The 19345-nt window shown below is 29.1% G+C and overlaps 1 protein-coding gene across 1 annotated transcript in view; it reads left to right on the top strand.

Annotated features, from left to right (window-relative positions):
• The window catches only part of LOC100209208 (phenylalanine-4-hydroxylase), a 40194-nt gene extending 35365 nt beyond the window's left edge, over nucleotides 1-4829 (top strand). The window contains exon 14 of the mRNA XM_065807981.1: nucleotides 4653-4829. Coding sequence (XP_065664053.1) covers nucleotides 4653-4773 — 121 coding nt within the window. The 3' untranslated portion in view covers nucleotides 4774-4829. The remainder of the gene's footprint in view (nucleotides 1-4652) is intronic.
• The last annotated feature ends 14516 nt before the right edge of the window (nucleotides 4830-19345 follow it).

Raw genomic sequence — 19345 nt, 5'->3', positions numbered from 1 at the left:
AAGTGCTTATCAGAGTCTTGTTTTCCAGCCTGCTGGTAAGCGGCATCTGTTATCCCTATCTTCAAAAATTTTGGAGAGCGATCTGATTTGTCTAACTACCGTCCCATAAGTCTTCTTCCTATCATAAGCAAGGTTTTTGAGTCTTTAATTAACAAACACTTAATTTCTCATCTTGAATCTAATAACTTACTTTCTGACCATCAATATGGATTTCGATCTTCCCGTTCTACAGCTGATTTGCTAACAGTAATAACTGACAGGTTTTATCGTGCATTAGATGAAGGTGGAGAGGTTAAGGCCATCGCTCTTGACATTTCAAAAGCTTTTGATAAAGTTTGGCATGCTAGTCTTGTCCATATGCTTTCTTCTTATGGTGTATCTGGCAACATCTTTAAGATCATCGAATCCTTTCTTTCCAATCGTAGCATAAAAGTTGTCCTCGATGGACAACACTCTTCTTCTTATTCTGTAACTTCTGGGGTTCCTCAAGGTTCAATCCTTGGCCCTATACTCTTTTTAATTTACATTAATGATCTTCCAGATATTCTCACATCGAAGGTGGGATTTTTTGATGATGATACAACTATTTATTCTTGTCATGATAATAAACCAACACCTTCTGATTGCTTGGAGAGGGCATTTGAGCTTGAAAAGGATCTCACTTCTGCTACAGCATGGGGCTCACAGTGGCTGGTGAACTTTAATTCAGATAAAACTCATTTTTTTTCAGCCAATCATTATCGCAATAATTTAGATCTTGCTATATTTATGAACGGTGATGTTCTCGATGAGTCACCTACTCTTCATCTTCTAGGATTAACTCTTACTTCCAATCTTTCTTGGAAACCATATATCAAATCAGTTGCAAAATTAGCATCTGCTAAGGTTGCATCTCTTTGTAGAGCTCGTCACTTTCTTACTTCGGATTCTATTATCTATCTCTATAAATCTCAAATCCGGCCTTGTATGGAATACTGTTGCCATATCTGGGGCGGATCTTCTAATGATGCCCTTTCTCTTTTAGACAAGGTGCAAAAAGCATTGTAAACATAGTTGGACCTGCTCTTGCAGCCAACCTCCAACCATTATCACATCGTCGTAATGTTGCTTCTCTTTCTCTTTTCTACAAATACTATAATGGGCACTGCTCGAAAGAGCTAGCGTCTCTTGTGCCATCTACTAAAATTCATTCTCGTGTTACTCATCATTCAATTAAGTGTCATCCTTTTTCTGTGACTGATCCTAAGTGCTCCAAATACGCTTATTCGTCTAGTTTTTTTCATCAAACATCAGTTCCGTAAAATTTGCTTTCTTTATCTTGCTTACCTGATTCATTTATTTTGCAATCTTTTAAGTCGTCCGTCAATTGTTATATATATATATATATATATATATATATATATATATATATATATATATATATATATATATATATATATATATATATATATATATATATATATATATATATATATGAATATATATAGGCCTTGTTGTGAGATTTTGTTGCATAGTGGAAAAGTATCACACGAGTTAATGAAACTTTATTCAATAAACATACTTGCATCTTGAAAAGATAAATTACATCAGTTGTGTATGTTAAATTAACTCATTGTAAATAAATTTCATATGAAACCACATTAAAAATCATTTTAAGTATTTATCTTTATAAAATATTCATCTCTCGACCAGTTTTCTTCAAGTCTCTTAAAAAATACTAGTCATCAGTATCATAAAATGAGTCCGCATTTGCAAATTTCTTATTATGTTTCAAAGTCTTTAGTTTGTTGCGGTTTTCCTTTATTTTTTTATCAGGTGTTTTGGACATATTCAGTTCAGGATCATCATCATTTATCAGAATAGTATCTTCAATCCCTTCAATCCCCTAACTTGCTGGGACATTGTGTTTCATCGCATTTTTAAAAGTTATAACTTTTAAAGGTGCGATGAAACATAAATTGAGGTTATGTTTGTTGAGAGTTATGAGCATTTAAGATTATAAACGACTTGTTCATAGCAAAAGTTATTCAAGGTAACTTTTTTATCCATTTTTTAGACTAAATATATAGTTTTACTTTTTACTTACTTTGATATTGGTTTTAATCTTTTAATAATCTTTAATTTAATAAAACAAATATTTGGAAAGCACAATCTCCTGTTAGATGAATACAACATCAGCTGTTAATTCTGAATGATGTTGCAACTATCATTATTCAAAAAATACCTGCCATATTTATCATTTAATGTTCCATATGGTATCGCAAAATTAATTTAATTATGTGGTATAGCTTCCGTAATTTAATTTCTTAACTGGTATCGTTATTTTAATTTAATTGATTGTGTGGTAAAGCTTCCGTATTTTAATTTCTCATCTGGTATTTTTACTTAAATTAAATCTCACATAGTATCAGTTCTCTTCTGGTATTTCGTTCTGCGTATTTAACAACTTGTTCTTAACTTTTTGTTCTGCGTATTTAACAACTTGTTCTTAACTTTTGTTCTGTGTATTTAACAACTTGTTCTTAACTTTTCGTTCTGTGTATTTAACAACTTGTTCTTAACTTTTTGTTCTGCGTATTTAACAACTTGTTCTTAAGTTTTTGTTCTGTGTGTTTAACAAGTCAACATTCTTATGACCCTTATAACATCATTAACATTATTAACTAAACCTCTTAGAAGCAATCTTACTTTTTTTTTAATAATAAATCCAAAAGGTCATATTTAAATTTTTTTTCTTTCAATTTTTATTATGGGTATCATGTGGTATCGACATTAGTATATAAGTGATACCACACCATACGAGACTATTCTTCTTGGTATCATGTGGTATCCAACCAATACTGATGGCATTGACATTAGTATATAAGCGATACCATATGATACGAGACCATTCTTCTCGGTATCGACTTAAATGATACCAATTATCTAATGTCTTTTTTTAGCAGTAAAAAAAAATTGTAAAATGTAGCATTTTAGATTTTTTTTTTAAGTTCCAATTAAGTATAATAGAATAAGTTCAAATTTAATAATATTTAATAATAAATTTTTATATACTGTTCCATTAGAAGAACAATCACTGGAATATAAGGATACCACTCAAAATCCAAATTGTTGGTCATTATCTGTTCCTGGGAGAATCATGGGAGACAGAACGCGTTAAGCAAATTGAGAAAGAAGTAACAAGTTTATGGCAAAAGAAATTAAGTTTTCCACATTTATCAATTCAATTTGTACGAGCAAAACTGTATATAGTGTTAAAGACATACAATAAATGTGTAAAGCAAAGAAAATACGATTCATTGAATATTTTTGACATAAAGTATGGTGAATGGCTCTGCAGCGAGGACAAAATATTGTATCATCCTCAGATTGAAAGCAAGGACAAAACCTAGCAAAGGAAAGAAAGGACAAGTTTGGTATGCAACTGGGAAGGTTATACAACTGCTTTTCAAAAAATATCCTTCCAAAAAAAGAAAAATGTCCTTAAAGCCTTTTTCAACAAAAGTAACAAGTGCCAGCAAAAACAGTCCACAAGTACAGCAAAACCAAAACTGCAACCAAATTAGTAACATCTTCAAATTTCTCAACCATCAAAGCAGTAACTATTTGGCGACAGTTATCTCAAGATGGGATCAACATTCAGACACCTTCACAGTCTGGTATATTCAGAATAAAATTAGAAATGAAGAAAACACAACAATAGAAAGCTGGTTACTGCACTTTGATGGTGATGATGACGTTGGTGACGTATGTTAAAGTGTCTTAAGCAATCGCTAAAAAATTTTTTAGCGATTGCTTAAGACACTTTAACATTTGGCAGGTATTTAACATTATCAAATAAAAATCTCAAATAGCAAAATTTATTTTATAAATTTTTTTTTGATTTTGTTGCATAAAAACTTTTAAAAATAAATAAATATTTTATTAAAAAATAAAAATGAATGTTTTTTTAAAATCTTATGTTTCTTTTTCAATATTTGTTTTAAGAACCACCCTAAACTGGGTCACAGTGATCAGAAATGCTCCAAAATCTGAATAAGTTCCAAATTATTATACTTTTAAAACTTACTTAACATGCTTGATTTCCATTCCTAAACAATTTTTAAAAACTTCGAGTAAATATGTATTTTTTTGTGAAATATGATTGCCTCTACAATACACAATTACCCTTGCATAATTTTGTATTAAAAAGCCAAAAATATTTAAATACTATATTATAATTATTCGTTGCTATTAGGATTTCAGAAATAAAAAAGATTTCTTTCTTAAAAATCATAATAATAAAATAATAAAAACAAATGAATGTTAATTAATAAAGTTGCATTAGAATAATTGTCTCTTACTGAAATTTCGACACATTAGATGTCTTTGCGATGTAATTCCTTCCACGCTTGGACCTTAGTGCTATGTTTAATATGTGTTGGACCTTAGTGCTAGTTTATCACAAAGACTCGATGTCTTTGTGATAAACTAGCACTAAGGTCCAACACATATTAATTTAAATATAGATTTCTACAAAATACTAAGATATTTTAAATTTGAATGGCTTCTTTTATGTAATAAATATTTGTTTAGATAAGATAATCTTGAAAATTTATTTAAAACTATATTGCTTAGATTTATTTGTATTGTAAGTTTGCTTTTTAATTTAGGAAATGGGCAAAAGGTTTACCGAACTCAAATATAATCAAGTATAATCCTATTACAAAAAGCATTGAATCCACCATAGAAGCATCTCAAATGAATTCTCAAAAAAGCATGAGATTAGATTAACTTGCTGCTTTAAAATTTTAGTTTTCTAATATGAAATAAATTAGTCTCTAATTTTATTTTTGATTTACTTAATTATCCCTTGTAATTTTCACGACTTACGATAATTATTGTTATTTGACTTTGACTTCAATGTCCAATACTTAATGCTTCTCAATATACCTTTTTATTTTAAATCTTAATAATTATTGAAGTGCTAAATTGTTGTTACTTACCATGTTAATGGTCCAACATGACCATGTTACTGATCGTGTTAATAGACTATGTTAATGACCATGTTACTAATCTATGAATCTACTAAACATGGTCTAATCAATCAATCAAAGATGGATTAATTAGACGTGTTACTACAGAGGTAGCCAGTTTTTTAATTATTTTAAATTTTCTGCAATAAATAGACTTTTTAGAAGTGAAATAATATTCTACCTCTGCAGTAACATGGTATAAAATCAAGTCATTGTTGTGAATTTTATAACAACCGGTTAGTTGATAACTATAAAAAACAAAACTGGATGCGGAGCGGTGCACTTGTTCCTAGTCTTTAAGTTATAACTTCTAAGTTAAGCGTGGTTTAATGTTATAAAATGGTTACTTTTAATCTCAGCAAACTTTTGTTTGATGATTTTCCTCTAAGGCATATTTTCACAAGTCAAAATGTATTTGCATGTGCTATATTTTTGCAGTCCACGTTTTTATGACTTTATGCTGTTTACACAGTGAGAATTTTTGAAAGTCTGGCTTTTTATTTAATAGAAATTTGTGGTAAAAGAAAAAAGTTGTTTCTAATTATAAAACATCAAAAACCAACAAAGTAAATATCTCTTGTGTGCATAATGTGTTTTATATGTTAAGTTGTTATTATTATTGTTAAATAAACTATGAATATTAAATTAATATATCTATGAATATTAAATAATATAATAAACTATGAATATTAAATAATCTTAATATATATAAAGGGCAATGTGTGTGTGTTTGTTTGTTTGTTCTCTATAGAAATCCGGACCGATCTCGATGAAATTTGGCATGGGGATAGTCCTCGAGGGGGAGAAGGTTCTTAGCTGGGTTTTGACCCCGTACCCCGACCCCCGGGGTCAAGGGGGCCCAAAAATGGACCCCCTAACCCCCGGGTCAGGGGGGACCATTTTTTGGGCCCATTTTTGTGTACAGATATCAGGTAAGCCAGTTTAAATATTGGCCAGGGCAACGCCGGGTAACTCCAGCTATCTTATCTTCTTATCTTATCTTAATCTTCTTAATATATATAAAGGGCAATGTGTGTTTGTGTGTGTGTTTGTTTGTTTGTTCTCTATAGAAATCCACCGATTTCGATGAAATTTGGCATGGGGGTAGTCCTCGAAAGGAAGAAGGTTCTTAGCTGGGTTTTGACCCCGTTCCCCGGGGTCAAGGGGGCCCAAAAAGAAGCCCCCCTGACCCCGGGATCAGGGAAGACCATTTTTTGGGCCCATTTTTGTGTACAGATATCAGGTAAGCCAGTTTAAATATTGGCCCGGGCAACGCCGGGTAACTCCAGCTATCTTATCTTCTTATCTTAATCTTAATATATATAAAGGGCAATGTGTGTTTGTCTGTGTGTTTGTTTGTTTGTTCTCTATAGAAATCCACCGATCTCGATGAAATTTGGCATGGGGGTAGTCCTCGAGGGGGAGAAGGTTTTAGCTGGGTTTTGACCCCGTACCCCGACCCCTGGGGTCAGGGGGGACCATTTTTTGGGCCCATTTTTGTGTACAGATATCAGGTAAGCCAGTTTAAATATTGGCCCGGGTAACTCCAGCTAGTATATATATATATATATATATATATATATATATATATATATATATATATATATATATATATATAATGCCAAATAAATTCTTATCTTTTCTAAATCAATTCGTAAGTTTTTTAATAATAACAACTAATATATAAAAGATTAGAAAGAAGATCCTTAAATATAGATTAGGGCGTGAGGAAGAACAGCAGTTAATAGAAAAATCTGATTAAACAGGGTAATCAACTTATCAAGCAGAGTGAGCATAAACTAAAAGAAGGTGATTTACTACTTCACACTTATGGATCCAGTATAACTTACATTGCATACCTGCTTATATAATAAGCAGGTATGCATCGATTTATATATCACCCCTAATATATATATATATATATATATATATATATATATATATATATATATATATATATATATATATATATATATATATATATATATATATATATATATATATATATATATATATATATTGTAGACTGTTGTATTTTCTGTTTTCTATTAAAAAGAGATGTCTTACTGTATTTACTTTGTGTGTATATATATATATATATATATATATATATATATATATATATATATATATATATATATATATATATATATATATATACATATATTTATATATATACATGTATTTATATATTCGCGTTTTTATAAGTTCAGACGATAAGATCAGACTTTTTTAACTGGAGTTACCCAGCGTTGCCCGGGCCAATATTTAAACTGGCTTACCTGATATCTGTACACAAAAATGGGCCCAAAAGATGGTCCCCACTGACTCCGGGGTCAGGGGGGCCTATTTTGGGCCCCCTTGACCCCGGGGATCGGGGCACGGGGTCAAAACCCAGCTAAGAACCTTCTTCCCCTCGAGGACTACCCCCATGCCAAATTTCATCGAGATCGGTCCGGCGGTTTGGATTTCTATAGAGAACAAACAAACACACACACAAACACACATTGCCCTTTATATATATAATAGATTAGTGGTTTGATTTTTATTTCCAATTTATATCACGATTTACTGTAATTTTTTAGTCTTTGTTTATGTATTGACGTAAAAAAACATGTAAAAGGTTCTAATGATAAGATCTTCTTTCAGAAACAAATATATATATTTATATTTGTTTCTGAAAGAAGATCTTATCATTAGAACCTTTTAAATGTTTAGAATGTATATATTTTTATGATCTTCTCTCAGAAACAAATATATATATTTATATATCGGCGGTTAGTCCAAAAACATCATTTTAAGATAATGAGCAAATAAGTTTTTGCGTAATAGTTAAAATAATTAGATTTTGTGTAATAGTTGAAATAAAAAACCTTAACAACGCATTAATTTATTAAATTTGTGTGGTATATCAAACAATAGAGAATTTAGATACTAAATAGTGTTATAAAGAACTCCATACTGCCAAAAATAGAATTAGTGTATTTCCCTTGTATACCAACGATTTAAATAAGGTGCTTCTTTTATTAGATATTTTGAGTATCCTTCAATCAGGTTCTTTGTCTAAAAGTGCTTTTGAAGCCAGAAACAAAGAAAGCAAAATGTACGAGTTAGTCATGCAGGTCTAACTTTTTCGGCATAAAACACTAGGGGTACAGTTAATTATTAGTTTGTAACATTTGATATGTTCCTCTATTGAGTGCATTTTTGAATGTTATGTTATAATAGTTTAGACTATTTTTTATAATTTTTGTTAATTTTTCTTTTTTTTTTTTTTGGTAAGAAAATCTCAATATAGTTTATAATAACAAATCAAAGTTTTGTTATTTAAAACTTTAAGAAATAATTTTAAAATTTTAACTAGTAATTAACTAATCTAGAAAGATCTATATCATGAACTAAAATGTTATACTGATAAGCAGTTCTGCGTTAAATTTTCAAAAATACGCCTATTTTCACAGCCACAAATTATTAAAAACATCTATTATTACAGGACCATTATTTATAGATTATATCATGTATTAGAACATGTATTAGAAAGTTGAGAAACTTTGTAAAAAACTAAAGAACGAAGAATCGGATGATAGCAGATTTGTTCATAATTTTAATAAATTTATATAATGATATTGTTTATTATCAAATAATATAAATGATATTGTTTATTATCAAATAGTGTTAATGATATAGATTGTAAAATTCTATAAAATATCAGCGCCTGTTTTTTGAATTATAATATTTTTAAAATATAATTTTTGAATTATAATATCCGGACTTATGTAGTTTACGGGGTTAGTCAGAAATTATTCCGGATGAACTGAAATCAATACAGTAAGCTGGGTTTTTTTTATAAAAACCGGGTATTTTTCTTTTAAATATAGAAATATAAACAAAAGTTTGATGTCTTGTGAAAAAATCAGCTCGATATGTTAAATGCTTCTTTATTTATAAGCCTATTTCCTCATTTTCTATTAGAGCGACGCATAGAGCGATAGAGCACTTAATAGAAAGTTAAAAACTCCTTCCTTACCAATGTCGCCTAACTGACCCTGTGCCGGCATCGAACCTCTTGGTTTTGAGCCAGATCCCTAACCATCGCGCCACGGCTGCTTAACATGCAACGGCTGTACAATTATGCAACCCAATACAATTGAAACATCGGCTTTTCTAAACAACTCAATAAAACAAAAACTAACGTAAGTTTTTGCTTAATTTATGTGAGTTGAAAAGTTCGGGAATTTATTTCAGATTAAATAACTTGAAAATACTAAGAATAAGTTAAATCTAGGTATAACTGTTTACATTAGTATTACAAGGTATAGCTGCTTACATCGCACAGTGATTCAGAACAACAAAAAAATGGTAATAAACCGCTCACAACTTTTCTATAAATTAAGTGCCCTTTTTTAAATAATATTAAATTGCAATAATTTTTTATTTCAAAAGAATAAATAATTTTCTAAGAAAACTTTTATTTTTTATTTTATAGTAAAAAGAAGTGAAAAAATTTGTTATTATTTTTAAAGAAATCTGAAAAATGTAAGATTTTTATTTGACTAAAATAGAGTACTTTTAATTTAAATAAAAGTGTATATTTATTTTGAAGATAACCTTTTGACTCTATATATTTCAAATTTACTAAAAAGAAAAAAAAAGTCTGATTTTTTTTGTTCAAGTTTAAAGACTTTTTGAAAAAAAAGGCAGCTAGTAATTGTATTTTTTTGGTTTATATATCAGCTAAAAAAATGTTCCACCGAGTTCCAAAAAAATATATTTTTTTTCTAGTTAATTAACATTTCTACTTTTAAAATATAAAGGGATTACTGCGGTCTCCTTCGGTATTGGAAGTTATTAAAGAAATACAAATGTTTTCAAACACTTAAAAACCTTGTTTTCCACCATTTTTGAAAGTATTTTGTTATAATCAAAACAAATAAAAATGGCGGAAAACATAAATTTTAATTTTTTACTAGTATTTCTTGCTATAATATAGTTTTTAAATCATAAATATTACATATAGTTTTAAAAAACGTGCTTTTGTCATTACTTACTATTTAAAAGTTTGTTAAAATATTTATTGACAATTTTAAAGAACGATTTATTATTCGATAAGTGCAACATGTTCGAAAAAGCCAAACTGAACAATTTATTATTTCCTGTATTATAAAGTCAACTTAGTAATATAGTGTTTTTACAGGATGTAACAATGTGGCAATTGTTAAAGCCATAATAAAATATAATTTTAAACAGTGTAGAGTAAAAAAATATATAATGTAATTTAAAATGTTTCTGATATATTAGCTTTATTATATTGATGGTTCTTAAAAACAATAACAATGAAAAGATTAGATCTTATCCCAAATATACGTAAATTAGGAGTGAATAAATTAACATCATGAAAGGATTTACTTACTGAAATAAAAAATACTGGAGAAATTTGCAAAGAAAACTTAAATAAAGTAAAGATTGATTTAGTTATATTTATTTTAAAGGTGAAGAAAAAACTAAAACAGTGTGGACAAAATTATGACCAAAAGAAAATCTTTGGCTTCAAAAAAATCTTATGAACAATAAAAATAGCCCTTTTGGTTCTTGAAGGCCCCATAAACAACGGAGTATTCTTAGAGAGCGATGCAAAAGAAAAAAAAAGAAAAGAACTAGCTACTGAACATCATGAAGCTCTATTTTCAGCTTCTGCAAAAAGTGCAAATGCTGCTGGAGAAATAAATGATATGCCTAATTTTAGTCAAGTTAACGAAATATTTGGAGTTTTATATGGGAAGATTGGTTTTGATGGAGCATCAAGCCAAAGTATTTATACACAGAAATACGAGACAAGCAACACAAGTATAGAACTTAAAAGTGAAGAAAATCTTTATAGTACAGCTTTTGTGCCTCTATTGCTCAAAGAAGAAGATGGCGAAATTTGGAAAAATGGAAATCCTTCAAGTTGTCACTTTTGTAGACCTCTTCATCTACAATATAAAAAGAGAGTCCAATTTTATCCAGAGAAGAAGAATCAGATCTAAAAAATCAAATAAATACCTTAAAGACGTTTTGCAAAGTTTTTGATATTGCAGGAAGAAAGGTGACCTTTAATATCAGCTATAGAGTTGATCTTACAATGTTTGATAATAAAATAGTTAACGCATTTACAGAGACAAAATCCACTCAATCCTACAATGTGCGCAATGCTAAACCCAACGAAATGAACAATATTGATTTATTAAAAGCAAAAACTGAGAATGATTCAGCCTTGAGGCTAGGAATTTTAGCTTTGCATTGCTGGATAAGATGCTTGGAATTCATTCTTCATTTGAGTTATAAAATTGAAATTAAAAAGTATAAACCAAAAACAATTGAGGAAAAATTATCTGTAGACTTAAAAAAAAAGAGATTCAGGTACTCTCCAGATAACAGTTAAGCCTATATGTTGACATGCCTAAAACTGGGTCTGGAAATACCAATGACGGCAATACTGCAAGAAGAGCATTTAAAAATAGTGAAGTTTTTTCTGAAATTACTAAAGTTGATTGTGATATAATTGAAAGATTGCATAATATTCTCATAACCATATCTTGTGGATATTATATTAATATCAATGAATTAGATTTATACTGCACTGAAACAGCTAAACGTATAGTGAGTTTGTACGACTGGTATGTTATGCCTCCTACTGTACATAAACTGCTACTGCATAGTTCTTCTATATCACATAAATTACCTTTGCCAATCGGGGTATATTCGGAAGATGCATTGGAGAGTTTAAATAAACAGATAAGAAATTCTAGACTTAAGCACACGGCAAAAATATCAAGGTTAAACACAATGATGAATCAGATCCACTACCTTTTAGTAAGATCAGATCCAAAAGTATCAAGCATATCTTTTAGAAAACATAAGAGCTATCGAGGATAACCGTTACCAGACGAAGTTATTAAATTAATTGTAATGTAAATAATAAAATAAATGTAAGAAAATATACTTTTTTTTCTCTATGTATCAACATCCTTTAAAAACCTTTATTTTAAATATCAAGTAGAGTAATATATCAAGATAATTTGTTTGTCTTAAAGGTTCTAAAAGTTAAATAAAAAACATTATGTACGCGTATAACGCGCGCATACGCGCATTATACGCGTTTAAGATCCGCGTAAAAATAAAATTTATCAACAAATTTGAAATCTTTAACCCAAAAAATATTATTTTCATAAATAATTTTTTTTATTTACAATTTATGTCAAATTTTATTAAAATTTTGCCGTTTTTTGATCGTCCTGAGTCACTGTGCATCGGTATTACTAGGAATAACTGTTAACATTGGCATTACTAAGCATAACTGTTTACATTGGTATCTCTAGGTGTAATTGTTTACATCGAATTCAGTTTAAATTAAATAACTTTAATTCTGATTAATAAAGAATATTTTTTATTTACAGAAAATTTAAAAATGGTTGGAAATAAAGTAAAGGTTTTTTAATTTTGGAAAAATTTACTCTTCGTTATAAAAGTTGAATTATTTGTCTAAAGTTTGCGATTTGAAAATTTCTCCCATTTACAAATTTTAAAAACTTTAATTTTTTAAATTTTTTTTATTTAAAAATAGAAGATATTTTCAGGAAAAAAAAAAAAACGCAAAAAACTAACAGTTCTATTTGTGTTAATAAATATGGAGAGAATTCGTATTATCTGATGTTTTAAAGTAGTTTATAAATATTTTTTTTATAAAATGATTTATATTGTTATAATATTTATATGATATTATTAATATTTCCAAAAGAAACACTAACTTTTTTTTTTTTGTAACGTAAGTAGTTTTTAGTAACGTAATTAATACTTGTTTGCGTTGCTTGTTAAGTGATTTAGATGTTTTATTTCATATATTTTACATTATTTACATTATCATAATTATTTGTTTGTTTTTAGTTTATTGCTATTGCTAAAATATTTAAAGAAATTTTAAATAAAAGAAGAACTAAAATTAAAAAAATTTTAAACAAAGTTTGATTAAATTTAAGGACTCGGTTTCGTATTTAATTACGTTTATAAATAATTTCGGCATTGGTAAGTATTTCGGTGAAAGTTTTTTAAATACAATAGCTTAACACTGAAAAAACAATGGTAAAAGTTAAAAAAAAAATCCATTTATCAAAGCCAGGGGTGGTGAAAGGAAATAATATATAATAAGGAGCAGCCGTGACGCAGTGGCTATAGTTCTGGCTCAGAACCCAAAGGTCCTAGGTTCGACGCCAGCTCTAGCCCAAAAAGCGACATTGGTACGGAAGAAGGCGTAAACTTTAATTTTCAGTTAATCTTAAAAGAAAACCACACGTATCTATTTTTAATAAAATATAATATCAACTATAATCATATTTACAATTAAATATGATTATAGTTGATATTATATTTTATTAAAAATAGATACTATATCATATAAAACCAATTTCAATTTTCAGTTAATCTTAAAAGAAAACCACACGTATCTATTTTTAATAAAATATAATATCAACTATAACTATATTTCACTAAAATTTAACGTCATATCAAATTATTTAACTAACGCAGACTAAAATTAAAAGAATATATTACAATCTAAAAACAATTTACGTTTTACAATCTAAAAACAATTTAGTAAGAAATTCTACTGTCTTTACTTTTCAATTTATTATATTTTTGCTATAGCATTTGAATCTAATACCGCGGTATTCAATTTATAAAATTAAAGAAGTATAAGATATCGCTTTTGAGTTGATCGACTAAAGGACTTCATCATTCTTAGATGAGAGAAAAATTGTTCGGCTGTGCAGGTTGTCAATAATATCGCCATGTATATTTTGAGAGGTTTTGATATTTCAGAAAACATAAAACATTTAATTTCGTTTAACATATCAATTTGTGATAGATGTTACCTGTTTAATGTTCATTTTACATCTAAAATTATAAGTTTCCTTAATGGATTTAAACAGAGAAGAGTTCAGCTTGTAATTTATTATAAACTATATCATTTTTATAAAAAACATTTATAATAACAAAGCTTTTATCTCTGTATCACCATTTGCAGTGAACAATAATATCTTTGCTAAAGCGAATAATAATTCCATTGAACTTTCTGGAAAACGTTGATTTAATTGACTTCCTATAACGTCAAGTACCTCGCAATACCGGGCTCGGTAATATTTCATCATGTCCCATTTGTGATTATTCAGAGTAATAGAGTAAAACCGGGTCAAACCGCACACTTATCAATAAAAATTAAATAACTTTTTTCTTTTTCTTTTTCTTTTTTTTTTTTTTTTTATTAGATAGGTTTAAAAAAAACTACATAAGATAATATAAATATTTGTTAAAAAAATTATAATAAAATTATCGAAAATATTAAGTGTAAAGAAAAAAAATTGTGCGGTTTTAGGCGACATCCTGATAAAACCGCAGACTTGAAAAAATATTGAATTTTTTAAATTTTAATTATTATTATTTTATTATTTATTTTTATTTATAATATTATAATTTATTTATTTTTAATTATAATAAATTTTATATATTATTATTTTTTTAACACAACTTTTATTTAAGAAAGTTTTCAAGTTTTGACAGGTTGCACTGCTTCGATACTTTAACATGCGATTGATTTCTGGCTTGAAAAAACTTCTTCAATCTCGATACTGTTTTTGCAACGCTCAACACATGCTTGATACCTATCAAAACTTGAAGCTGGTGTAGTTGAGAAAGATGGTAATTGGTATGTAGTTGGAGTAAGTGTGGCGGCGGCTGTTGAAGATGATGAAGCTGTATCTGAGCAAGATGGTGTAGGTGCTGTGGAGCAGGCGCGTAGCTACCCTATAGCAAGAGTAGGCACAGCCTAAGGGCCCGTCGAAAAAGGGGCCCAAACGTCGACATTACTCAAAAATCAAAAATCGAAATTGAGATGTTGAAATTTGCAATAGAGCAGGCAAGTTTTTTTTTTTAATTTGAATTTTTGTTATCTAAGTAATGTTTGTAATATTTTGCGCTAAAATATTTATAAACTATTGTAGTTCAATGAGAATCTTTAAAGAGTACAGATTTGTGTTTAATTAAGTCATCGTTTTTTATATTTGTGAACTTCTACGTTGTTTATTTAGTCATATGTATATTAATATACATATATTTTCTTTTTCCTATTACCGAAGGTAAGCAAGCACTATTGCATTATTTCATTTTTAATATATTACTAATGTGCTAGCCCGTTTTAAAAAACGGGTTTAATATATATAATATTTAAAGGTCTTTAAAATGGGTCATTATGTCAAAATATACCTATGTGTTAACGTCAAGAACATTGTTTGAACTCAATTATTTTATTGGATTTCCTCAACAATACGCGTTTCTGACATTTATAAAATTTATGTATTTTTTTTTTTAGGGATAAAAAATTAATTCAAAAAAATAACAAAATTTTTGTGTATATTGATTTTACCAGTTTTTGGAATTTATAAGTGTAAGGCCCTTTTTTATCATGGCGGAATCTACATCTAAAGTTAAAAGTGGCGCTGAAAAGCGTAAAATTAAAAAGGAAAAGGAAAAAGATTCGCAAAAATTGCCCAAGCTCGATATATTTTTTTAGAAAAAGTAAAAATGATATTCACCGATCTGATAATATAGACTCTGCGGATATAAATGAATTTCCAAAAACTGAAGAATCGCAAACTACTGATACTGCTACAGAAAATGCAATACAAATTGAAGTAGCAAATAAAGAAACAGCAGTAAAAACTAATATTCACCCTATGGCACTAACTAATGATTTGAGTAAATATTTAAATCAAATTATATCTGATAGCGAAAAACGATCATTAGTACGTATTCCACCGCATCGGCCAAAAGGACCATTTCCCAAAGATTATAATCAACAGAACAGGAGTTTTAGTGAAACTTATTATTAGCTATGTTATTCCATACTTTTAGAAGCTGTCTACTGTGAGCCATGCTGGTTTTTTTCAAATCAAAATAGCCAATGGAAAACTGGTCTGAAAGATTGGAAAAATTTATCTACACGTATAAGTTCTCATACCTCTTCACAAGCTCATGTTAATGCTTGTGCAGTATATAAGCTATGGGAAACTAATCAGACAATTGATGAAACACAGGAGGAACAGTTACGTTATAAAGTATCCTTTTGAAAAATGGCATTAGAGCGTTTAATTCGTATAACGCTTATGCTCGCCAAAAATTCTTTAGCCTTTCGCGGTCATCGAGAAGGATTTACAGGAGATTATAACGGAAATTTTCTGTCGCAAGTAGAACTACTTACTCATTATGATGATGTGATGAAACAAATTATTTCAATGCCTTCCGGATCCATTACGTATCTTCGTCCAGATATACAAAATGAATTAATAACAATTTTGGGAGTAAGATTATTGGAAGAGCTTACTACGAAAATCAATACATCACCATTTTATTCTTTAATGTTAGATACGACACAAGATATCACTAAGAAAGATCAATTGAGCATTGTTATAAGACATGTACACATAGATCGCAGTGAAAACGAAAAAGCGACACATTTTAATATTATTGAAACCTTAGGATTTTTTGAATTAACGGATCATTCAGCCAAAGAAATTAATGATGAGGTTCTGCGTATACTTAGTGAATTAAATATTCCAATTGAAAAGTGCTATGGTCAAGGTTATGATGGTGCCAATGTTATGAGTAGAATTTACAAAAGACTACAGTCTAAAATTAAACAAATGCAACCAAATGCTGAATATGTCCACTGTAACAGTCACAACTTGAATTTAGTTGTTAATGATAGCGTATCTGGCTGCCATGATGTAATGTCATTTTATACCACACTTCAAAATATATATTCTTTCTTTGGAAACAGTATCAATCGGTGGGATCTGCTGTCACAGTTTTCTGGGGAATTGGAAAAAACATTTAAAAAAAAACCTAACCCTACGCGTTGGTAAGGGAGAATACAATCTATAGGAGGTATTAAAGTTTGTTTCGTTGAAATTTTAAAAGCAGTTACAAAAATAATACTGCAATCAAATAAGGTGGATGAAAGAAATAAAGCAGCCGATATTAAAAAACAAATCGAAAATTTTGAGTTTGTATTTATTACTGTATTTTTATTCAAAATCATGACTGAAATCAATTATGTATCTACAATTTTACAAAAAAAAGATGTGGATTTATGTACGGCAGTTTCTGCATAAGAAAATTTAAATAATAAACTAATAATATTTCGAGACTCATATGAAGAATTTAAAATAGAAGCTAAAGTGCTAGCAAACTTGTGGAAAGTTGATCCGCGTTTTACGTGTAAACGACGAAGATTTGTTAAACGTCATTTTGATGAATTGTCATCAGATTATCGTTTTAGTAATAGTGAAGAAATATTCAAGGTAAATGTTTTTATTATGCACTGGAGAAAATAATTGTCCAAATCCATAAACGTTTCACCGGAATGAGAACTATCAACCATTATTTTCCATTTCTTGAACCTTAGAATATATTAACGATGTCGCAATAAAATATGGTAAAAGCTTGTGATACACTTCACTGAACAAAATATGGTAAAAGCTTGTGATGCAGCAAATATCCAGAAGTATTTACATCCAACCTAGCTAATCAATTTGTCCAACTTACCACATTATTAAAATTAGATTTAAACCACTCAATGTCAATTAAACAGCTAGCTGAAATAATGACAACCAAATATAGTGTATTGGAAAGTGATTTGTCCGAAATTTACACGACAGTTCTTTTATTTTTCACATTACCCATAACGGTTGCAAGTGTGGAGAGAAGTTTTAATAAATTAAAAAAAATTAAAGATTACAAGAGAAATACAACCACTCAAAGCAGACTACATTATCTTGCATTACTCGCCATAGAGCATAAAACAGCGTCAACAACGGATGTTAAAGAAGTTGTGAATATCTTTGCAAATGCAAAAGCTAGAAAAAAATGTTTTTTAATATTATGTACTTCGTAAGTGTTTTTCATACTGTGTTCTTTTCTGTAATAATAATAAACTACTGAGTTTATAATATACCTACTGAATTTACTTTTTTTTATAAAATAGATTGACCTTAAGGGGGACCATCAGGGGATCTTGCCTATGAGTCCGAAACTTTTAGCTACGCTACTGCTGTGGAGGCTGCTTAAGTTGATGAAGGTCAATTAAATGTTTGTGTAATTGCTAATGCCTTAAGATTTATGTTGTTTTTATTAAGTGAAAATAAGCCAGTGTATTGGAAACCAGCGATTGCATGCAAGCGTGTAAAGCATTCACCACTCTCGTACAGCAGTTTAAGCAACGGTGGAAAATTTTGTTTATCTAAATTATTACATTTTGAGTGTTTGTAATACTTTGTAAGAATATCTTTCCATGCTTGTTTGACATGACAACAGACATCTCTATCCAATGGTTGTAGAATATGTGAAGAATGCTCTGGTAGAAAAATCAAGATTATATTGTGTTTTTTGCACAGCAATACCGCTTCAAAGTTATGTGAGTTGTAAGTCCATCTAATACAAAAATATGAATTCCACCAATATGCTTAGTTTCGGCTATAAATACTTCTTTCAGTCATTCAATAAATGTATCGTACTCCATCCAACCCGATTTTGAAATTAAACATTTGGTGCCAACTGGACTACCTCTTGCCCAGTCAGGACGAAAGTTTCTTTTGGCTTACGATCAATTATGTCTGGCGTACAAATTAGTGGCTCTTTTAAATGCTAAGTTATCCGCTTTTCTTGTTGAAATTTTTTTTGACCATCTCTTCATAAGGGCATAAAACCAGTCTTTACCAGGCTTGCCATTTTTGAATAAGTGCAGCCACATACAAATTCTAGAATTCAATTTGGGGTAAACCATAACTCTAGTCACCAAGTAATTGGAACGCATGCACTATAAATCTTTCTGTTTCATTTGAGAGTGCTGTTGTTGTACCTGAGCCATGTAAGCCTTTGTTGTTGTTATTTTTGCAAACTTTAAGCGTTAAGAACGCCCTGTTTAAATGCAGCTTTTCTCAGCAATGTTTTACTTTCTATCATAATGGTTAATGTGGCTAGTATATTGTCTTTCTTGTATGCTTTTGTTTTTTTAGTTGACATGTTAATAAAGTGTGTGAGTTAAATTTGAACTGAGTGAGTGATGATTATATTGAGAAATAATAGGTTTTTAATGAGTAAGAAATGATTTTATTGAGATGATTATATTAACAAACAATATTATAGTTCATTTATAATTAAAACAGAATTAACACAAAGTTAATTAGATAAAGATAAGCGCTTAGTCACTTGCGAAAAACTAAACTAAGTAATTAATCGAGTGT

This window comes from Hydra vulgaris, chromosome 10 (assembly GCF_038396675.1).
Source record: "Hydra vulgaris chromosome 10, alternate assembly HydraT2T_AEP".
Classification (NCBI taxonomy): Eukaryota; Metazoa; Cnidaria; class Hydrozoa; order Anthoathecata; family Hydridae; genus Hydra; species Hydra vulgaris.
The sequence above is the reverse complement of the archived record's forward strand: the minus strand, read 5'-3'. Positions and strand labels throughout refer to the sequence as shown.